The sequence below is a fragment of the Cheilinus undulatus genome, linkage group 16, assembly GCF_018320785.1.
Source record: "Cheilinus undulatus linkage group 16, ASM1832078v1, whole genome shotgun sequence".
NCBI classification, from domain to species: Eukaryota; Metazoa; Chordata; class Actinopteri; order Labriformes; family Labridae; genus Cheilinus; species Cheilinus undulatus.
The window spans coordinates 24,322,598-24,347,348 of record NC_054880.1 but is presented as its reverse complement, the minus strand read 5'-3'; the positions used below and the strand labels follow the sequence as shown (position 1 = coordinate 24,347,348).

Below are 24,751 nucleotides of genomic sequence, written 5' to 3'. Positions count from 1 at the left end.
AAATCAGTCAAGTGACGGAAAATGATAACCCCCTTTGAGTCTGAATTTAAGTAGAGTCACTTTTTGCTGCAATCACAGCACTGAGTCTGTGTGGATAGGTCTCAGTCAGGCTTGCACATCTGGACACCTCAAATGTACTTCATTCTTCTTTGCAAAACTGCTCAAGCTCTGTCAGGTTGCACAGGGATCCAATGTGAACAGACCTTTTCAAGTGCAGCCACAATTTCTCTATTGGATTAAGGTTTGGGCTTGACTTGACCACTTGAGATCAACCAACTTATCTTTAGCCCTTACTGTGTAGCTTTTGATGTATGCTGTAGATCACTGTCTTGCTGGACAATTTTGACTATTCATTTCACCGTCTAACTTTACAAGCCATCCAGGGCCAGCTGCAGAGAAGCATCCCCACGGCATGATCCTGCCACCACTATGCCTTACAGTGTTTGGTGTCCGCCAAACATAGTGTTTTGTCTGATGGCCATAAAGCATCATTTTGGTCTCATCAGACTAAAGAACTTTTATCCCTGACTCTTATGCAGAGTCTCTCCCATCTCAGCTGCTGAAGCTTGTGCCTCCTTCAGAGTAGTCAGAGGTGTTTTGGTGGCCTCTTTCTCTAGTCTCCTTCTTGCACAGTCACTCAGTTTGTGTGGACGGCCTGATCGAGACAAATTCACACCTGCCATATTCCTTCCATTTCTTGATGATGGATTTAACTGAACTCCGGGGGATGTTCAGTGCCTTAGAATTTTTTGCATCCATCTCCTGAACTATACTTTTCAACAACCTTTTCTCCGAGTTGCTTGAAGTGTTCTTTTGGTTTAATGGTTGCAAGGAATACTGATTAATCAGTGACTGGACCTTCCAGACACTGGTGTCTTTATACCACACTCACTTGAGACACATTCACTGCACTCAGGTGATCCCCATTTCCCTAATTGTGAGACTTCTAGCACCAACTGGCTGGACCTCTGTTCAGTCCCTTTAAAGGGGGTAAATATTTACGTAGTCACTCTTTACATTGCATATTTTTGTTTAGTTGACATTACTTTCTGGAAATCTGTTTTCACTTTGACAATTAAGAGATTTTTATATTTTTATTTTTTTTATAAAAAAGCCAAACTCTATTGACTGATTGATTTGTAAAATTGAAAAAGGTTAAAACATTCAATAGGGGTATTCCATTTATAGGCACTGTATACACACACATACCAAGAAGAAGACATTGCATCAACGGAGATAAATGTAAAAGGAAGTAAAAGATCAATAAAATATAGAGCAAGAGCAGCACGTCATATATCAGTCACATTTAGAAATTTTTAAACTTTAAAGCTTTAGTCAAAAATTTAGTTCAGTTTTAGTCAATAAAAAGTGTCTACATTTTGATCAAAATTTTAAGTCAAACATTTATTCTCTTTTTCTCTTTATCCTGTGTGCTCTTTGCACCCTGATTAACCTGGATCCCTACTCTCTGCAGCTGAAAGGCTGCTGAGCTACAGATATGTTGTGCTTTGATGGATTTACCTGCAAAGGAGAATAATGTGGGTTTTGAATATTGATGAAAACTAAATAACATTTAGTCTTTTTGACAAAAAATGTAACTTTCTTTTCATCAGAGTTTTTATCTCTAAAGAATTTTTAGCAATAGTCTTATCAACACTGTTAGAGAATGGGTCTGATTTTATTCAATTAATATCTTCACTTCTATGATTAAGTTATGAACACCTTTTATTTAAAAACGGATGTTTAATATCTTGAAAAGTGTTCTGATGAAGCGATGGAGCAGTCCTTTTCTCTTTATAAGTTGGCCATTTTTGTTACAGAAGCCTGGAGGAAACATCAGGATGGATTATTGACTCAGAGTTATCATTGTGTCTGCTCTCTTTGTTTGCCTGCTTAGCCTCTTTGAGTTGACCTTTTTCTTTAAGTAGTGCACATTGATAAAATTATGTCAGTCAGAACTTAACCTTATGTTTTTTTATATTGTATTTCTTAATGTCTTTATCTTGTTGTGTTGAAGTTTCCTGTCAGTAAGAGTCTTTTGGTTTCATAGCATTTAACATCTTTATTCTACATTTATGTCTTAATGTTTTTGTACCAAAACACGAGGAGAAATTCCTGGTTTGTACCTAAAAAATTCTTTGATGGTGATGAATCATCTCTGCTTCTGGTGACAAACTGCAGTGAAAAGGTGATTTGAGGTCAGCTGCATGATTGATGAATTTGCCTCAGATCAGTGAAGATGATCTGATTTGACTGTCATTTGTCTCAGCTGGTGGAGCAGACATCCATGTACAGAGGCTGCAGTCTTCAGTGCACCGGTCATAGTACCAGTTCCTAATCCTTTGTGGTGAATGTCTCCCCCCATGTATCCTGTCTCTCTTCAGCTGTCCTATTTGATAAATACAAAAAAGCCCACAAAAATAAAATACAAATATTTAAAATTAAACAAATAAGTCGTGTCATCTTTTGGACAGAAATCAATGAGGCTGCATTTAATTTGGTTTAAAAATCATCTCTTCTGTCTGCAGTCTGACACTGATAAACACCAGATCAATCCACTACATACTAATGCTTTTTTCTCTTCATGTTAGGGTGTTTTCTTTAGTGGCTGCTTGGACTTGACTCGTTTTATTAAAGCTGTCGTCTGTCTGAAATGCCTGTCATCATGTCAAACACTCAGTCAGACGATAAATCAGGTCCTTTCACAGAGGCAGTCCTCAGTGTGAAGCAGTTTCAGGCTCACTGGTGCTGATAAAGGAGAGGACCTGCTGCAGGGCTGTGAACACAACAGACAGCACACCCTGGTGGTGGAAACCTGAAACAGCATGGTAGAAGGAGCTCCCTTTGACTCCTACAATGAGTGATTTTTTTTTCTCGAACATTTGAACTGGATTTTGATTTTCAGTTGTAACTACATAGAAAGTTGCAGCTGGCTCAGAGCCAATGATAAATAACATGAGGAAACATGGAGTAGAAATATAATGGATAAAGAACATCACAATTAAAACAGTCAATCTGTTTAATCTCTATTATCTGTTCCACTTGTTGTGTTTGGGGTCTGGAGCTGATCCCAGCTCCAGGGAGAACATGTAAACTCCACACTGGGACACACATGTTCTTACTGTGAGGTGACAGAGGTAACCACTGCATTACTGTTCAGCCTACATTGTAGCATAATTAAGCAGCATCTCACTGCCTTTGTGCCTGGATCAAGAACACAGGGCCAGGTGTTCCTGATCCATGATGACCCAAACACTCCTACTGACACCTGAAGAACCAATAAGCTCAAAATCATTCACAGTCTTACTCTTATTTTTGCTGTATGACTCCATAATGTCATCAGTCATCTACTGCAGCTTTCACTGTGTCCAACAGGAGGAATCAGGGCCACATGGGGACTACTTTTTTGTGGGGAAGGATCTACTTTAGTGCTAGTGTGAGTGTTTGTACATGCATCATGACCGAGAGCTCCCCTTTCATTCCTGTACAGGCATTACTAATCAATCACAAGCATCATCTCTAAAGCTCTCAACTCTCTTAAAAGAATCAACAGGTAAATCACAAACAACTCTGATCAGGAAAACATCCATAGATTACTACTAACCAATGAGAAACTGTTTTGAAGTGTTTTTCCTTTTCTTTTTAGAGGGATTCTTTTTTTTTAACGTTTCAGTCTTACATGAATTTTAACAATTGTTTTTATGGCTTTTTTACAATGAATTAGCATTCATATGTCCCTTTATGTCACTAATTAGCTCTTTAAAAGAATTTAAAATCTTTCATGTTCCAGGTTGTGCGATCATCCGTCCTCCCAGAGACGGAGGGATCAGGTACCGAGGACTGACTCAGGAACAGGTGAGGAACATGAGTACGTACATCAGCTTCACACTGAAGAAAGAACAATCAGGCTTCAATGTTAAAGTCAGAGTTGTGTCCATTCAAAATGTGGTTCTATTTTAATAGTTGGTTATCAACAGCAGATGTTGATCAGCCAGGGTCTGTGAGGAGAGACCGGCTGGAGAACACAGAGCCTCGGCAACACGCAGAGCCAGCCCTAGTCGCTTTTGGTGTCCCCATCCCACAGTTTATCACCTCATTGGAGAAAAGTTATATAATACTCAGTAATAATAGTGTAGCATTTCCTTTAGTAACAGAGTCTCACTTTTCACATGTCACAAACCTACGCCTGTTGGACCCAGCGACCTTAATAGGGTGTTTGTGTCATAAACACCTCTATTAATGGTAGTTTTTACGCTCTCTGAGTGCTACAGTAAAAGTCACTGAAAATTTGAAATGTGTACTTCAAATTTGCTTCACATCTTATTTCACTGAACATTTATTGTTAGAATTTAGAATTTCTGTTTATTTATGTCACCAGCTGACAATGTTTTATTCACATATAGAACCTCACAATACTCGTGTTACATAAATTTATTCTGTGCACGGAGTAATCCAACCTAACAGCAGCATACAATGCACTGAAAGATGGTGGCACACACTGATGCAGCGGCCTCTCTAGCTCCTGGTACTTTTCTTAATTCAACCGTCTTTAGCGAACTAAATCTTTTTAGATACAGTCCCTGTGAACTGTTTAGCATCAGTAACTCTTGAAAGCTCACACTTTTACTGTTGCAAATATTTGTGATAGAACATGTGTCTGAAGAGCTCAGTGACTTCAAGTGTGGTACTCTGATGGATGCCATGTTTGCAATAAGAAACTTAATCCCTGCTGGATATTCCACAGTCAGCTGTAAGTGCTATTATTAGAAAGTAAAAGTGCTTAGGAGCAACAGCAACTCAGTCATGAAGCATAAGGCCACGTAAATTCACAGAGCAGGTCAATGGCTGCTAAGGCGTATGGCAGAAACGTGGTCTGTGGAGTGACAAATCACATGTCTATGTTTGGCCATCTGGCTTCAGTGGAGGACATTACCTGCCCAACTCCACTGTGGCAACTGTAAAGACTTCTTAATGCTTGGCATACCAGGACATTTTGGACAATGCTATGCTTCCAATTTTGTGGCAACAGTTTGAGGAAGGCTCTTTTCTATTCCAACATGACTGTTCCCCAGTGCACAAAGCATTGACTAAAAAGACTTGGTTTGATGAGCTTGGCGTGGAAGACCTTCACTGGCCCACACAGAGTCCTGACCTCAACTCCATCAAGCATCTTTAGGATGAACTGGAATGGAAATTGTGAGCCAGGCCTTCTCATACAGGACACAGCTGTTTGATACAATTAGAGGACAGCTACTTAATATTTTGGGCCCCTGTGCCGTCTCTCCCCAGCTCTTGGTGACTATTGTGGGAACTGTGGCGTGAAGTGAGATGTTAAAGTTGGGGTTTTTTTTGTATGTATGTAGATCCGCAGCGTGCAGCTGCTCCCTGTGGACTATGAGATCGAGTACATCTGCAGAGGAAACAGGATGATTGTTGGGCCAAAGGTCAGGAAGTGTTTACCCAACGGGACATGGACTGACCTCAACGTACGCAGCCAATGCTGTGAGTGAGTTAATACACACTAACACACTGTTATATATGATGTTATATGGTCTCTACTCATTTACATGATGGAAATGACCACATTTGAAGGCACCGTTCAACCTGATACCCAAATAACATGTCTTTGAGACATGATTTTAACGTTTTTGTGTCCACTGTGTCGACAGCTATCTTAAAAAACCACGTTCTCTATATGACCTTTAGTGTTGGTGTGTCCTCGTATGTGGACGTCTCTGGAGAACGGTCGAGTGACTTCATGGCCCCTGGGGCCCCCTCTAGAGGGGACGGTGCTGTACTACAGCTGTCTGCCTGGTTTCATCCTGATGGGACGAAACTCGACGCAGTGCAACAAGATGGGGAAGTGGGACAGTCCTAAACCAGTCTGTCACTGTGAGTACTATCAATCAATCAATCAATCAGTTAATCAGAGTAGAAGGATTAACTGCAAAAAATCAAATGTTGAAAGTATTAACAGATTAATTCCATCAAGAATTTAATAAAAAATAATAAAAGATTAATCATTAGAATGACAAGAGATGATTATTAAATTTCGGACGGAGCCTCATGTGAACACATACAGCTGATTTTTTCTTAGTAAGCTATTTCATGAAGCAGAGGCATGCTGATTTGAGAACAAAGCAGGAATATTCAGGAAAATTCTAGTGATGTGTGGTTCATGAACGAGTTGGTTCAAAGATTTACATTTTTTGCGTAAACAATGATATCCAGAACAAGTTAACATCAAAATCTGACTGAATATGAGCTTTTTTATCTGATTATTTCTCTTTCTCTTTTTTCTTGTTTGCACAAAGACGATCGACACTACAGAGGTAAGATTACTTTTCATTTTTTAGCGATGCTGCTGAAATCTATTAAAATCAGTAAAACTATTCCATCAGATAACGGTTGTAGTGCTGATGTTCTGGAGGTTTCAGTCTCTCCTCGTTGTTTCAGTGAATGTTTGAGGTAAACTCTGCAGCAGAGAGTGACTGAAGTAAACTCTGATGGATGCTTTGGTTTGATTCTGCTTTTAAACAGAAAACAAAAACGCCATTTATGTCAGAAATAAGAATGAAAAACACAGACACATCACGTCCATCCAGTTATCTTCATTTGAATAACTTCATTTTGTGATATGAAATACTGAAAATGCTCTACATTTTCAATCAGTTTTATTGACAGAAATAACTGTGGGGAGTAATAGTATCGTATAAACTGAAGCCTTTATTAGAGGGTTTCTCCTCTTCTACATCCCAAACACCTTCACCAGCAACGCAGTACTCCTCTCTGACCTCATGGTGGCAGTAATGAATTGTTTTAACCAAGGATGGTGACTTTGCCTACTAAGAGGGCCACATTATTTCACTCTCATCACTGAAGGGCCAAAGCATTAAAAAAATGGGCTCTCTTTATGAGGAAGCCAAAATAACTTCTAAGTTAAATAAATAGATAGATAGATAGATAGATAGATAGATAGATAGATAGATAGATAGATAAATATCCAAAGATTTCAGTGTAATTCTTCACAAAACGGTGCTTTTCTACTTGCCTACCATCAAAACTCATCATCTCATCCTTCATGACAAATGGTGTCCCAAATTAATTTATTTTTTTCAATCACAGTAAAATGTTTTTAATGAAAAAAGGGCATTTAGAACTGAGATGGAACAAAAGATGTTAGAGACAAAGAGATGGAGACATTTCCTTCAAAATAAAGGCACATCATAGACTTTCTCCCCCATACATTTTTTTTCCCAGACACACATCCATGACCCACTGAAAATGGCCTTGAGACCCACTTTAGGGCCCACCAGTTAATCCCACCACCGATTAAGCTAAACAGACTATTAAAGCTTATTTAATGAAGTTAGCAGGATATTGACAAACTTTTGATTTCCATGGTTCTGTGGCAAATTTTAGTCAAGTTTTCCTTGTGCTTACTCTTTTTCTATATTTAAACTTGACTTGAAGACCACTGTAAGTGAGGAAGGGAACTGCATGGCTGCTTATTGTCCATCTCTGGTTTATACCAGGACTGATCCTTTCTGTCCTATAGATGTAGACAACATCAGTTTTCATGCCTGTGAACATCACACACATGATTTTAACTGATCAATCAAAGAGCTCTTGATGCTTCTTTTGACCACCTTCAGTCTTTTAATCACCTTTTATCACCTTCTGTCCTATCTAGACACTGTAGATGGCTTTCCCACTTTAGAGGATTTTTGTGCAGTATATTTACTTTATGGAATAAAAAAAAAATATGCACTCACACAATAACATGCACTTTACATTGTAAATGTACAGTATGTCGTTTGTTTTGCCCTTCCTTATTACCTCCACCAAGGAGGTTATGTGATGGGGATGGTTTGTTCATTTGTTAGTTAGTTTGTTTGTTAGTTTGTTAGCAACATAACTCAAAAAGTTGACTGATTTTGATGAAATTTTCAGGAAATGTCAGAAATGGCATAAGGAAGAACTGATTAGATTTTGGGAGTGATCCGGATCATCGTCTGGATCCAGGAATTTTTTAAAGGATTCTGTACTATTGGGAGATAGGGCTAATGGTGGAGGTCTGCGCTCTGAGTGCTTTTCTAGTTTTATCATGTTTTAGGAATAACAATTGATAATCCTTAAATCACATGACTTAATAAACATATCTTCTGAAAGTACATGGGCTAATATCAGTGTTACGAAATCTGTCTTAATTCTTTCTTTCAATTTTTGTTCTTGGCAACAGATTTTAGAAGAATCAGAGTCATATGAACAATATGGAGGCATGGAAGGAGAGAAGAGTTTAAAATAAGCTCTAGGTACCATTGAACAGTATTTGGAGCTGCAGCATGGGCTTGTTAAGTCTTTATCTCTACACAAAATCAAACATGACCATTGCAAAAACACCCTATGTTAGTGTGTCACATTCAACAAAAACTGTCTGCCATTTTAAAAAATAAAAATAAACCACTTTAAAACTAGAGTTTCCTGAACCTTGCAACACCTAGAACTAGGGCTAATTGATTTTGAAAAAATACATTGTTGTGGTTATTTTGAGACATATTGTAAATGCGATACTAATCTTTGTTTTAAAGGGATGACAATTTTGATGTCATGCTAATTTTGATTTAGAAAAACATAAAAATAAGGATTTTTTTTGTAAACTATTAGAAAAAAATTGCCATTTGAACGTTTTCATGATGTGTAGATCATAACATTTTACTGGTATTTTGACGCATTTCAGGTAAACTAAATACTGCACCTTCTGTGATTTGAAAACTGCAGTAGGACATAGTGCTATTTAATCCAAATTTTGAATGATTGATCAGGCTCATCAAGGACCCCCATAAAGCATCGGTCTCCATTAGAGAATCCTCTCTTACATTCACTGAACAAGATGATGGCTAGTATTAAAACAGTAAACATAATACTTCCTCAAATGTTTCTTTTATTGATGATTGATAATGTTTATTTATTAAATTAATGTCATTTTGTTAATAGCCGTGTCATTTCCATTGGAATTTACCTTTTTAGTATACTTCAATCTTAATAAGAACCTACTTTCCTTGTTTTTGTATGTTTTCTTATTAAAAATGAGAATGACTTTAAAATCATCATTGCCTTCAACACATCATATCAAATTAGCAATGAGCTGTAATGACCAGAATCAGAAGAATAAACTGTGTTATCATGAGCAGCAGTGTGTGTAGCCATCATACATAATAACATGCTGAAGTGACTCTTCTTCTCTCTGATAAAACGTCATTAAACCATCAAACACTAGGTGGCAGTATGGCTCCATCCTTAGTATGACATCTTGATATGATTATGATGTATGAGTGCAGCTTCAGCCAGCTGTGATTGCTCATATTAACATGTTGTAGATGTTTGAGCCTCTCTGAATGCTCATGCTGAGCCGTGATGGATTACCTGTCAGAAAACAGGAAGCAGGTCGTCTGAGAGCTGCAGGTACGCAGGTGGAGGAAGATGAAAGGGGGAGGCAGGAGGAGATGACGGGGGGGAGGAGGGGAGAGATTCGTGCGTGCTCCTGTTCTGAGAGAAAGGTTGATGTAGAGTGGAATGAATGAGACCAGAGACACTTAGTGATGTTTTATTAAAGTCTGACTGTCTGCAGAAACATGCCGTCCACCTGTCTGTTTACTTACTTACCTGATGTCTCTGTTTCAAGGCCACATTCACATTCAGATAACTGGTCACTGAAAGCAGAATTATTTAGGTTACGCTTCTTTGATAAAGTTAAAGGTTCAAATAATGTACGATAACCAAGTCACTCACAAGAATCCAACAAAAACAACTAAAACGCCATAGTATCCATGATGGACAATGATGTGGGGATGAGGAGCAGTGCATTGAAAAAGGCAAGGAGAGACTGTTTTATAAACTTTAAAGGGCAACATCTCAAAGGCAGAGGACGAAATATTCATGAAGTTGGGGATGTTGTAGGCTTTTTCCCTTCATTTTGCCAAATAGCAGATCATTGTTGGCAGCATTTCCAACAGTTGCCAATAAAAGACAGTCAACATAAGGGAAAATTTGAATTTTTCCAGAAAATACACAATTTCTCCCAGAAATTGTTGCAATTACAAATGTTTTTGGTATACTCATGTTTATTTCCTTTATGTGCATTGGAACAACACAAAAAATCAGAAGAAAAAAGACTAAATTGACATAATTCTACACAATACTCAAAAAATGGGCTGGACAAAATTATTGGCACCCTTTTAAAACTGCAGGTAAATCATTTTATTTCAAGCATGTGATGCTCATTTAAACTCACCTGTGGCAGTAACAGGTGCTGGCAATCTAGAAATCACACCTGAAGCCAGTTAGAATGTATAAAGTTGACTCAACCTTTGTGTTGTGTGTCTGTGTGTGTCACACCAAGCATGGAGAAGAGAAAGAAGAGCCCAGAATTGTCTGAGGACTTAAGAAGCAAAATTGTGGAAAAATATGAACAATCTCAAGGTTTCAAGACCATCTCCAGAGAACTTGAAATTCCTTTGTCCACTGTGTGTAATATAATCAAGAAGTTTATAACCCATGGAACTGTGGCTAATCTCCCTGGACGTGGATGGAAGAGAAAAATTGACAAATGAATGTAACACAGGATAGTTGGAATGGTGGATAAACATCCTCAGTTAACTTCCACACAAATTCAGGCTGTCCTGCAGACTCAGGGTGCTAAAGTGTCAGCCTGGACCATACGTCGTAATCTGAATGAGATGAAGCGCTATGGCAGGAGACCCAGGGGAACCCCACTGCTGACAAAGAGACATAAAAAAAGCCAGACTGGAGTTTGCAAAAATGTACCTGAGTAAGCCTCAATCCTTTTGGGAGAACATTTTGTGGACAGATGAGACTAAGGTAGAGCTTTTTTGAAAAGCATGTCATTCTACTGTTTACAGAAAACTGAATGAGGCCTACAAAGAAAAGAACACAGTACCTACAATCAAACATGGTGGAGGTTCAAGGATGTTTTGAGGTTGTTTTGCTGCCTCTGGCACTGGGTGCCTTGACTGTGTGCAAGGAATCATCAAATCTGGAGACTATCAAAAAAGTTTGGGCCGCAATGTAGGGCCTAGTGTCAGAAAGCTGGATCTGTGTCAGAGGTCATGGGTGTTCCAGCAGGACAATGACCCGAAACAAACCTCAAAAACACCAAGGAATGGTTGGAGACAAAGCACTGGAGAGTTCCGAAGTGGCCAGCAATGAGTCTGGATCTAAATCCCACTGAACACCTACAGAGAGATCTCAAAACTGCTGTTGCAAGAAACACTCTTCAAATCTGAGAGACCTGGAGCAGTTTGCAAGGGAAGAGTGGTCCAAAATTCCAGTTGAGAGGTGTAAGAAGCTTGTTGATGGTTATAGGAAGTGATTGGTTTCAGTTATTTTTTTCCGAGGTTGTGCAACCAAATATTAAGTTGAGGGTGCCATTAATTTTGTCCGGCCTATTTTTTGAGTTTTGGTAAAATTATGTCAATTTAGTCTTTTTTCTTCTGATTTTTTTTGTTGTTCCAATGCACATAAAGGCAATAAAAACATGTATACCAAAAACATTTGTTGATTGCAACAATTTCTGGGAGAAATGGTCTATTTTCTGGAAAAATTCCAGGGGTGACAATATTTTCGTCCATGACTGTATGTGTCTTAATAATGCTAGAGAGATGAAGTATGCAGAATTGTGTAAATAACTCATCTGTTTTGGATCGAGGATGGACACAAGTTGCACTGCAGCAAATAAAATCCCTTTAGTTACAATGCCAGGCCAGTAGTTGGCAGTGTGACTTTCTGATGAAACTATATGAGCATGCTCACAACATCGCATGGCTAACTCTAACATTTATGTGATGAGGGGGGTTGTTCCAAGTGAGCCTAAACTACAAAAAGAGTAATATTAGTGAGTTATGCCAAGATTCAGGTACACCTGACCCCAAAGGGATGGTCTAAATTTAATCCTCAACACCTCCTGTCCCATCAAGAAGTATTGTATCAGTACAGCACAGCCCTATTTTTCTTGCATTATAAGATAATTTAAATAAAGAACTCAGGAAAACAACCAAAAATTTAAGTTATTAGGGGTGTGAATCTCCTTCTCAAGACAATTCAATTCGAATCTTGAAACAAACTGATTATGGAATCAAAATAACTTTTTGCTTTAACAAAAATTAGAAAAAAGGGGGAAACAAGATATTTTCACATTAATTTAAGTTTATTTGAGCTTATTATTAAAAGAGACTAAATGCCAGGCCTCCTGTGTACAGGAGAACAAGGGGTTAAAATGATACTGAAAACAGTAGAATAAAAACAGCTTTCTAAAAATACAATTTTCTCTTCCTTTTTATCAACAATAATGTGAGTATTTAGTCTACATGTGCCAAATGGTTGATTGTTTTTTCTTGAATAATTCACAGGAGATCAATTGATCTGTAGCTCAGTGAAGTCCTCCGTGTTGAACATCAATCAGTAGGTTCAGGTGTATTGATTCTGTCACCAAATCAATTACTCTGATAAGCATGTTACGGTTGTGATAAAACTGATTGTTTTACGGTGATAACTGAGTACTCCCCCGAGTTTTAACTCAGAAGAGTGCTAATTTTGGGGTCTGTTTGTGCTACTTGGTGTTAGCATCTTAAGTAAACTTTAGCTCCGCCATCTCAACAGGTGAGATTTATGAGCTGCCGTAGTTCTTACCTGCTTTCCCTCCAAAGCGTACAGATGGGCAGACATTGCGAAAGTTATCCTTCCTTTACATTAAGTCCATGTGGCTTGATTTCTGAGGTGCCGATATTTAACTGAATGACGTTTCGGAGATGACCAGTAAAACACATCCAACTACCTAGCTAGAACCTATGGCGAACAGAACTCTCATTTAAAGACAAAAAGTCACTGCGGGTCATGCAAGATTACAGACACTGAGCCAAAGCATGGCGAAATGGCTGTGATAACAAGCTGCAGAGCCTCAGTGAACTGATCTCTAACGTTAAAACCAGTCCAAAGACCGATTCATTGCTCATTTTTACCGATCCAGGGCCTCACTGACCGATGCACTCTGACATTTGATGTTAAGATCAGTTAACCAATCTATATCAGATTATCTTTATACCTCTATTCATTATGTCATCCTTTAAAACCCTTAAGAGGCTTTTGAAAGATGATGTCAACAAAGCTTATGAAACACTCTGTCCTTGATTAGCATGCAGGCTAGTCTAGGCCCTACCTGGTTTTAGTAATGTGGAGGCCCGTGCAAAGAGGGCTTTTCCCATTTAGCTCATATCAATTATAGTGAGTGAACAAAATATTCTGAGTCATCCCTGTTTAGGTCCCAAAGCCAGAGGACTACAGGACCCAAATGGTACATCCCAAATAGCCAACAGTACTTCATCAGCTCTTAGAAGAGCATCAGAACTCAAACTCAGCATGTCCTGATATGTGAACATGCCTCTAGGCCAGGTGGAACTTCGACAAATAAAAAGAAATGCTCTCCACTGGTGACATATCCGTTCTTCTGACACTGATCAGACATTTGGATTTATTAAAACCATCTTACCACAGAGTAATCAACCTATTCATAGTTTCAGTATGCCTACAGGTCTAACTATCATAAGGTTCCTATGAGGACATTTAGGAGCTTTTCGAGGGGTTTGGACCTCGCTGTTCGGGCCATGTGTCTTTACAGGAATTTTTTGGAGAATCAAAATCTATTTTGATGCTATTGTATTCTCTCTTGGGCCCTTATTAACATTCAAAATACACATCTGAATTATTGAATGTCAAAATCATAGACCTCTACATCATATTTGAAGCTCATCTATAATGACTAAAGACTGGGGCCCCTTAAAGCATGAGGCTGCAGGTAATTGCCCACCTTTGCCTGAAGGTTAAACTGCCTATGCATTGATCAAGGTCATGTTGGAATAAGTCTGAAAGAAAAATCAAATATGACTTTCTGTTAAGAAGTCCTGAGCCATCTCAGATGTGGCTTTGATTGTTGTTTTCATTATGACACCTGCTCTGGATAAAATTGTTGATATTCAGGGGCTGGTGGGTCCTTCAAACCAAAGACTGGCATTGGCAAAGTCATGGTTGAAATGTGGAGTCTGATGTCAGCATTATTCGGTAAAACAAGAATGTTTTCTGCACATTAAAATTAAAATCAGGACTGTTTTTATTGTAGCACTTCAGGGCGAAATGGCAGGAAATTTAACTCCAACTGTGTAAACCAGAGATATCTAATGAAGTCTAAGTCATTAATATTGTCATCATTTCCTCTGGGTTTTACTGACCTATGTCTCCCTCAGCTCTGAAATCAATATTTGAATCCTCTCATGGTTTATTATTTCTGATTCCTTCTCTCACTGATGACATTTTACTGAATTCATCAGCAGGAGGGATGCTAGTCTGATGCATTAATCAGCATGAATTAACATTATTGGACCCAAACAAGATAGAACACCACCATCCAGGTGTCTTGGCAGATCCAGGTTTATTTTCTATCTCTACATAAAGACATTGAATTAGCAGATCAGTTTTCATGACATCAGCATGACCAAAACAAACCAAATGTAAATCAACTCTCTATTTAAAAATCACTGTAGGCGTTTTCTTGGATGTCTGAGGAGACGAGCTGGAGCACAGATACTGTCTCAGTGTGTATAACCAGAGATAGCGGTGCAGTGTGTATAACCAGGGGAAATAGAAGAGCCAGAAATAGCTGAACAGGTTGAGCTGTGTGCCCACCGACAGCCAGAGAGATTAGAGAGTGTTTTATGGACGAGCTGCACATCACATTAATGATATTACACCCAGAGGGGAGGGAGAGGGACGAGAGATGAGCTGGAGGTGAGAGATGGGGGAGGAGATGGAAACAGTGAGAGGATGAGACAGACCCAGGAGGGACAGGTAGAGCTGGAGCAGCAAAAAATGAAATGATTAGGTGTGAAAAAGACCATAATTATCAAGATGAACGTAAGACGGCCATGAAGAGAAAGAAGAATATCATGAGAAGGGGAAGGGTCATACTGGATCTGTTCTGATTGTAATCAACCAAAGCTGCAAAGGGGCAGGGACAGTCAATCATAAAGTGATCACTGATAACCAAAAATCTGGTCACAGAGGTGTTGACTTTGATTACAGCCAGTCTATTAAAGGCATTAGAATGTGACATCTTATTCAAAGGCAGAGAACAGAATGTTTTATACTTTAAAGGATGACATCATCTTCAAAGGCATAGGATGGAATGTTTCATTAAATTTTAAAGATGACATCATCTCTAAATGCAATGGACAGAATGTTTGATAATCTTTAAAGTATTAAGTCATCTTCAAAGGCAGAGGACGGAATGTTTCATTAAATTTTAAAGGATGACATCATCTTCAAAGGCAGAGGACGGCATGTTTATTAAACTTTAAATGATGACATCATCTTCAAAGATAGAGGACAGAATGTTTCATTAACTTTTAATGATTACATCATCTTCTTAGGTAGTGGACAGAATGTTTAATAATCAAAAAGGATGATATTATCCTAAAAGGCAGAGGAAGGAATGTTTTATACTTTAAAGGATGACATCATCTTCAAAGGAAGAGGACAGAATGTTTAATAAACTTCAGAGGATGACATCATCTTCGTAGGCAGTGGGCGGCAATGTCAAAGATAGAGGACAGAATTTTCATAAACTTTAAAAGATGATATAATTTCACAGGATAGAATGTTTTATTAACTTTCATTGATATATCATCTTCAAACCCAGAGGAAGGCATATATAATAAACTTTAAATGATGACATGATCTTTAAAGATAGGTTTAATAAACTTTAAAGGATAATTTCATCTTCATAGGCATAGGATGGAATGTTTCATTAACTTTTAAAGATGACATTATGCTCATTGGCAGAGGACAGAATATTTGATAATCTTCAAAGGATGGTATCATCCTTAAAGGCAAAAGGAGGAATGTTTTATACTTTAAAGAATGACATCATCTTTAAAGGCAATGGATGGAATGTTTCATTAACTTTTAAAGATGACATCATCTTCTAAGGCAGAGGACGGCATGTTTAATAAACTTTAAATGATGACATCATCTTCAAAGATAGAGGACAGAATGTTTCATTAACTTTAAAGGATGACATCATCTTTAAAGGCAGAGGACAGGAATGTCAAAGGCAGAGTGCAAAATGTTTAATAAACTTTAAAGGATGACTGAATTTCAAAGACAAAGGATGGAATGTTTTATTAACTTTTAATGATGATATCTCCAAAGCTAGGGGACAGAATGTTTTTGAAACTGGGGATGTTGGAGGCATAGTTCCTCCATTTTTGCAGATAGTAGGCCATATTTGGCAACATTTGGAAAAGTTGCTGGAACTGGTTCCAGGATGTGCATGTGTCACTTTCAGTTTGAACGTGGCAGTGCACTCTTCAGTGCATTTCCTCTCTCATTATGGTTTTTCATTAAGTAAAACATCTTATGAGGTGACGTTTTTACTGAACAGAGTACTCAATAAGCTAGAAGTAGTATTGGGAGGGCTGCCATGAAGATTGCAGAGATGAGCAGTGCAGGTCTTAACTTGCCAGAACTGCTGAGTGTAGGGGTTTCCATGATACAGAAGTAAGTTTGGACGATTGAACTGACTACCTATGGCTGCCTCAATGACAAGACATATCCTGCTACAATTATAAGGATTAATGATTTCTTTGTTTTTGTAAACTTAGGAAAATATTTTAGATACTGTAAGACCTAAAAAAAGATAGCAACCATACAATGGAATGGTCACTTCTTAAATTGATATATATTTCATTGTTAAAATTGATTGTAACTTTAACAGTAATTATTAAAGATTTGTAAAAGTAAAAAAAAGTGAATCCAGCATAATAAAAGCAGAAGAATTTCACTACTTTTTTGAAGTCTGTTGTAGAAAACTGAGATGGAATTTTAGGGCTTGGAAATCTTCCTGTCAGTAGGAAAAGCATTGCTTGGCCGATCAGCTGACATGTTGCAGTGAAGTATGTGAGTGTGAGGTGAAACATGTTAAAGGCTCGGTGCTGTCAGATGTTTGAAGTGAAGAGTGAAGAAGAAGAAAACATAAAGGGAATGCAGGGGCTGAGAAAAGGCTGAACTAAAGAAAAGTCTGGAAATCATTCGTTAGTGACAACAGTATGTCATGACTGGGGGTCTTTTAGTCACAGGTGGCAGTTATGCTTCCAAACAACCACCCAATCATGAGCAGTGGTTGTTAGTTATCTAGGAGCTGAAATAGGCCAACATTTACAACTTACATAGGCTGATATTTACAGCCGATATAGGCCAATATTCACACCTGATATAGGCGGCTATGGACTGCAGATATAGGCTGATATTTACAGCTGATATAGGCTGACATACACAGCTGATAGAGGCTGACAGTCCATTTAGGCTGATATTAGGAGGTGATATAGGCCGATATTCACAGCTCATAGAAGCCGTTCTTTACAAATGATAAATGCTGATATTATAGTTAATATAGGCCCATATTATAGCTAATATATGCCAATATTTACAGCCGATTTAGGCTAATAATACAGCTGATATAGGCCATTCTTTACAGTTGAGATATGCTGATATCATCAGCTAATATAGGCACATATTTACTTCCTATATAGGCCAATATTTACAGCCAATTTAGGCCAATATTTACAGCTCATATAGGCTTAATTTCACAGCTGATGTAAGTCAATATGTACAGCTAATATTGGCCAATACTTACAGTCGATTTAGGCTGACATCTACTGCTGATATAGGCCGATATTCACACCTGGTACAGGCAAATATTCACAGCAGATATAGGCCAGTACCGACAGCTGATATAGACTGATATCTACATTGATGAAGGCTGATATTTGCAGCTGATATGTTGATTGAAAATATTGGCAGAAATGTTTGTACTTAAGTAGCCAGACTTACTTAAGTATGTACTTAAGTAACTCAATATCATGCTACTACAAAGGCTTTTTAAACTGATAAAATTAAGAAAATATTGGCTTACCATAAGTGCTGCCCAAATATCTGTGTTTTCACTGATCATCTTCAGTGTGTAAAAATACCCTGCATTTTGTACATCCAGCTCTAACATTTTAGTTTCATCTTAGTCTCTTTGATGTAAACTAAACTTTGAAAAACATTTTACATTAACACTGCTACAAGAATGAGGGAGAATGATATGAAGATAAAGGATGATGATATAAAGATGTGGGAAGGAGGAGGTGAAGATGTGAGTGGAGACAAAGGCCCATGAGTATAAGACATGATGTGATGAACAGACGGTCCAGACAGCAGGAGCGTTAGAGAGCAGCCCAGATTGAATATTCTGAATGAATCCATCTCCGTCTGTGTCTGACTGTGTCTCAGCCTTTATTTTTCTCTATCATGTGTTCTGATCATCAGTGGGAGAGCTGCTCACCGCTGTGATGTGTTTAATGTCCTAAATACGAGGAATAATGTGGTTTGGATTCAGATTATTAGTTGTGATTGGAGTCATGGCTCTGTAGTGGACTGATGAAACCATTATTAATTTGATGAAATGAGAAGATTGGATGTGAAATGAAGAAGCTGATGTGGAGCAGTGACAAAAAACACAGAGCTTTCAAAAACTCAGCCCAGAATGTTTAAACCTTTTCTAAAACTACTCAAGTAAAAGTAAAAAGTAAAGTTTATTCTAAGTAGTGAGTAGCTACTGAAGCTACCTCTAGAATAAAGATCATGTAGTGAGTTAAATCACAGATTTTCCCTCATTCAGGGTAAACAGACTGAGTTTACATACTCAGAGTTCAAAGACTCGGGGTTAACAGACTAAGAGTTTACATACTCAGAGTTCAAAGACTCGGGGTTAACAGACTAAGAGTTTACAGACAAAGTTTACAGACTCAGTGTTAACAGACTCTGTTATCAGACTAAGAATTAAGAGACTCAGGGTTAACAGACTCAAGTTAACAGACTAAGACTCTAAGTTAACAGACTCAGAGATATCAGACTCAGAGTTAAAAGGCTCAGGGTTAAGAGACTCAGAGTGAACAGATTTAGAGTTAACTAACTCAGGGTGAAAAGACTCAGGGTTAGAAGACTTTGAGTTAACTGATCCAGGGTGAATAGACTCAGGGCTAACGGACTAAGACTCTGAGTTAAGAAAAATGGTGTCAACAGACTCAGAGTTATCAGAATCAGGTTTACAGACTCAGGGTTAACAGACTCAGAGTCAGGTTTACAGACTCAGGTTAAAAGGAGTTAACAGACCAAGACTCTGAAATAACAAACGTGGTCTTAACAGATTCAGAGTTATCAGAATCAGGGTTAAGAGACTCAGGGTTTTGCATTAAGCCTGCTTTATGACCTTGGCCTCAGCTATCTTAACATGTCTTTGTGCTGTTTCTGTTGTGATGTTGTTTTTGACTTCTGCTTGTTTTTGTCTTGTTGCTCCTGTTGTTGTCTAGCTGTTGCCTCTCTGGTTGGTGTTGTTGGTCAGAATTTGTCCTCACTGTGTTGGTGTGAGGTCATTTTTAGAGCAGCTCCCTTTACTTGTGTTCATGCCGTTCATGCTGTTATCTTGTTTTTGTCATGTTGTTCCTGTTGTTGTCTTGTTGTTCATGTTGTTATTGTCTTGTTGCTCCGGTTGTTGCTGTTTTTATTGCCCTTCCTGTTGCTCTTGTTGGTCAGAATCCGTCCTCACTGTGTTGCCACGAGCTGTGAGGTCATTTTTAGAGCAGCTCTCTCCGCCTGCAGAGATCTTGGCAGCCTGTTGAGCCAAATGTGTTGTCCTGCAGTGATGGAGGAACCAGCACTGCCAAACACGCCGCTCTTTGTGACCAATCAGAGCACAGGAAACATCGATCCGGGCCCCGGGTGAAGATTTGTTTTCCAGGACGCCTGTGGTCACATTGAAAGGAAGACAAAGAGCGATAAGAGCAGATCTGATCCTGTTTTCTCCTCGTATGATGAAGACGGTGTGAAATGTTAGAGAGACCTACAGAGCGCTGAGTGGGAAAAAAGGATTAAATTAAAGACTGTGAGACTTCCTGGTGGTGCCATCGTTTTAATTTAGATCAGGATTTTAATGCAGGATATTTTTATGACTGTAACATCTCTTAATAAAAGAAATCAGAGTGAGCACATCAGGGGGTCGCCTCCTGCTGGCAGCTCTTAATTAATGGAAACCAGCTCCATGGTCACATGACCTATGGGACTAAACGTGGAGACTGCCTGTTTCTCTCTTCATCTCTCAAAGCCTCTGATTTCTGCATGCTAATGCTAAGCAACTCAAACACAAGATGAATATCCCAGAGACCAAAGCTCAAAGAGTTATTTAAAGACAAAACAACAAACAATCAACACATTATCAAATCCACGCACATCCATTCACCAGCTGCCATTGTTTACAGGCTTGGAGTCACTTCTAAACCATGCCCATAGATACCACCTCTTTTTCCTCAATCAATGCTGATTGGTCCGGTCATTCTCTGAACGAGAACAAACGTATGAAACATCTTTTTACAGGACAGCAACATCTTTCGGGGATTAAAGTTTCACCTTTATCACCTGCCGTCCTCAAAGGAGGTGGTTACCCACCTATGGTTTACAAATATAATTTCAGGTGGCTTTTGGGCCCGAACCCACATCTGAGTGCACTTCAGCCTAAACTCTGGTTCACTCTGGTCGCGAACCGCACCGCGGCTGTGTGCTCAAACCTTTTTTGAATGAGTGAAATTAATTGTTAATTCTATTCAAAGGTCTAAAAATGTCTTCAATTCTTTTAAACTTTTTAAAATCTGCAAACGAAACTGTGTACCTGCAGTACCAGAAACTTTTGATTTCTGTTCTTCTGTCTGTGTTTCTGTCACCGCTCGGTGGGCTCTGCAGGACTGTGAATGTTAATGTGGCTCCGTGCAGCCAAGCATGACAGGCCGACAATCTGACAGACAGCAGGAGAGAGCGAAGGAGCAAGGAAGGTCCTTGGTGTGAGGAATACAAACAGGGACAGAAGAAGAAGGGGAAAGAAATTTAACTGTTAATACCAATCAAGATTTTAAGGCTTCTGTCTTTGTTGATACCAATGTTGATTTAAAATATGTGGTATCAGGAAGTACTGAAATATTTATGCCAGCAACATACTCCTAAAAATTAGACTGGGGTATGAATAGACAGGGAGAGTTTGGAATGCTAAAAAAAACCCCTAGAGCATTCCATGGGTAAAAGGGTTAGTTGGATATATTGTCTTGCTTATTTCATCAAAACTCATTCAGCCTACCCTACAACAGCTTGGCTTCACAGTGAAAGAGAGTGAGGCCTAGACTGGTCTTGGGCAAAATAGAGTTGTTTAAAGTCTTAAATGGATGATATCATCTTCAAAAGCAAAGATGGAATGTTTTAAGGACATTAAAGGATGACATCATCTTTAAAGACAGGAAATGGAATGTTTTATAGACATTAAAGGATGACATCAACTTCAACGGCAGAGGGTGGAATGTTTTATAGACTTTAAAGGATGACATCATCTTCAAGGCAGATGATGGAATGTTTTGTGGACATTAAAGGATAACATCTTCAAAGGCTGGGAAAATGTAACATTTATAGGCTTTAAAGGATGACTATCATAATAGGCAGATGATGGAATGCTTCATAGACTTAAAAGGATGACATCATCTTTAAAGGAGGGTAAAGAATGTTGTGAACATTTTTAAGAATGACTTCACCTTCAAAGGCAGGGGATGACATGTTTTATAGACTTTAAAGGATGACATCTTTAAAAGCAGGGGATGGAAGTTTTAAGGAATTTAAAAGTTTGACATCGTCAAGGCAGATGATGGAATGTTTTATAGACATTAAAGGATGGCATCATTTTCAAAGGCAGAGGATGGAATGTTGGTGAAGCTTGGGATTTTGAGGCCCTTTCCCCTCCTTTCCAAACAGGAGGCCGTAGTTGGCAACTTTTGGAAAAGTTGGTAAACTGGCAAAGAGTGAGGGATTGTTTTGTCAAATTTAAACCATATAAACGAGAGATCCTGTTTAATCATCAAATAGTTCAAACAAATACATAATGCTTTGAAGGATTTTAATCAAACTTTGCACAAGTGTTAATCCCAACCCATAAACTGGATAAACTGCTTACATTTTGAAGTTCATGGCTTTTTGATTTGATAATTAGCCATAATTTCATAGCCATTCAAAGTAGATTTACCATGAGCTATCTGAGTGAGAAACCGTGATATACAGCATAGGAACTGAAAAGACTATTTCTCTTGTAATCAACCCTGTTCAAAGACAAACATGGTTTATTCAAGATCTCAGCCAAAAGCACTACATCACCCAGAATCCTAGAGTGCGACGGCAATGTTTCTGCTGGAGCTGTGGGCTGCTACTAGTGAAGTTAACAGGCTGGTGATGGCAGATGGGGCCACATACAACACAAAGCACCACATCAGAGAAATGTATCCAAATAATTCAGTTGCATTAGATGTTTTCAACCTCTAGAGGGCAGTCACTATGCACATTTTTAACACAAAAGTATAATTTGAATACTTGGTGTTAAAATGTGGAGACTTGGACCCTAACTGATCAACAATACTATTAAATGCACAGACACAGAAGTTTACATCTGAAAAAGGGCTCTGAGGGTTTAGTTACAGTTTCACCCTCATGGTCTTCATCATAACATTTATTCTCAGAAACTTCCCTAACCCTTTTTCTTGACCCACCACTAAACTGTCTCCATCCATCGACTGGAAACTTTATGGAGGCATTTAATCTCCAGGAGATTGTTCTAGATTGTTCTAGTTTTGTTTTTGGCCCTAAGCTCTTCCTTCTGGTTCACCTGACCATGGCTGTCTGGTCCCAGTGATGATCTAGATTCTCTCTGAGCCTGGTTTTGACTCACGTGCCGTCGCCCTGCTCTGGTTTGGAGCTGAATGTGTGCGTTGAGTGTTCCCGTGTCTCAGCATGTTAGAGAACATGAAAAAGGAGAGCAGCTGCAGCCTGAATGTGGAGCACAGCAGCAGCGTGAGTAATACTAACATGTCGCATGTGATTCTGCTCTGAAGCCTCCCCACTGGGCTTTACTGAGCGGGCAAATACAGACGTGGAAAACAGAGAGAGAGAGAGGAAGACGAGGAACAAAGAGAGAGCAAAGATAAAGAAGATGAGTAATCTCACACTCTCAGTTTGATGTGTTTCTATTTTATAGAACTGGGACTCGGATAGATGGATTATTTATTTAAATAGAAAAATGGAGCAGGAAGATTTATGGATCTAATCAGTGGTAGTTTTTACTCATGAAGAGGTTCAGGGTCAGTGTGTTTCACAGCCAACTGTTTTTTTTTTTAAAATGGGAATCCAAAAACAAGAAACAAGCTGTCTCCCAGTTACCCTTTTATCATTTTTACCTTTTTCTATTCCCCCCATGAATTTTTAAAAAAGGGTTCATTTTTCATCTTATTGTATTTTGTGTTTTGATCAAAAAAGGGAGATCAAAGAAAGGAACACTGCTGATGTAACATCCTTTTTTCACAACACCTGCAGCGGGTCACACATGTTGGAAAAACAGAATGTTACATCACCAGTGTTCCATTCTTTCATCTTCCTTTTCTTTCTTAAGAAATGAACACAAAGTCAATGGGCTCTATGCATGGCAGTGTTGTGTGTCTTCCGCCCAACGATACGTGCTAAGCCAAACGGAATCTAAACCCCCCTATACTGCCTGGATTTGTCCATTTCATTGTTTTTTTTTTTGTTTTGTTTCGATTGTTGTTTGTGTTTACTCTATCATCATTGCTTGGCATCCAAACATGCTAAAATGATGTTTCAACAACAGGTTAAAAGCACCTCTGGACATCGTTGCTGCGTGCTGCAATGTACATCTTCAGCTAAATTTAACTCATCATTGACGGTCAGCTCAGGTAACTCATGCAAACAGCGAGTAAACCGCAACGAATTTGCCATCATATGCCTTTCTCTTCTCCCGACTGGAAGTGTGGGAGCGGTCTAATGCCAAATGCGGAAGCAGTTCATGCATAGGGCCTGTAAGATGAAAACAGTTTTGTTTTTGTTTTTTGTGCTGCTGGTCTCTACTCATACAGTCATTGCTTTGATAAGGAGCCCCCTAGTGGAGGAATTTTACACATTTTGCGTTTAACTAGGAAAGGTTATCAGTGTTTTTCCCGTGATGATTTCTGTGACTGTCAGACATAAATATGAACCAGGACGTGGCTGATGTCTATAGTAGCAAACATGTTATCAGAGGAATATTTAACTTGAAATGTGGTCTGACTCTGATCTCTCTCTAGAATTTCAGTATGGGACATCTTTCCCTCAGGAAATAACTAAAACCAGTCGTTAGAATCTCAACGTTTAAATGACAAATGACCTGGAACTAATTATAATTATGTATAACTATGTTTGAGCTCCACACTCCAAGTTTGACGTCACAGGAACATGGCCACCCTGGGAATATGGCGTATGGCCCCTCTTTACAAACATGATCATTCATTTTTCATGTGTTTCATGGTTTAAAGAACATATATGACTGTGACTCATAAATCACTGATGAACATGATAACGAGAGATGATGTATAAGAATATGTACAGTGTTCCATTGAATATTCTGATCATTCATGAAGTCAGACTCAGTAATCAGCTCTGAATGTGGACAGAAAGTTAAGCTCCTAACAGAAAATAACTCAGTGAAGTGGTGTGAGAAGCATATAATTATGGT

General features: G+C 38.7%; 1 protein-coding gene across 5 annotated transcripts in view; it reads left to right on the top strand.

Moving 5' to 3' along the window:
* Positions 1-24,751, top strand: part of gabbr1b (gamma-aminobutyric acid (GABA) B receptor, 1b) — a 102,348-nt gene that overhangs the window by 16,799 nt on the left and 60,798 nt on the right. For 2 of the 5 annotated variants that reach the window (XM_041809853.1, XM_041809852.1), the window contains exons 3-7: positions 3,491-3,553; positions 3,791-3,855; positions 5,364-5,502; positions 5,707-5,892; positions 6,315-6,332. In XM_041809853.1, coding sequence (XP_041665787.1) covers positions 3,491-3,553; positions 3,791-3,855; positions 5,364-5,502; positions 5,707-5,892; positions 6,315-6,332 — 471 coding nt within the window. Of the gene's footprint in view, positions 1-3,490; positions 3,554-3,790; positions 3,856-5,363; positions 5,507-5,706; positions 5,893-6,314; positions 6,333-24,751 lie in introns of those variants that run through there. The other 3 variants (XM_041809854.1, XM_041809855.1, XM_041809856.1) reach the window with 2 other exon arrangements.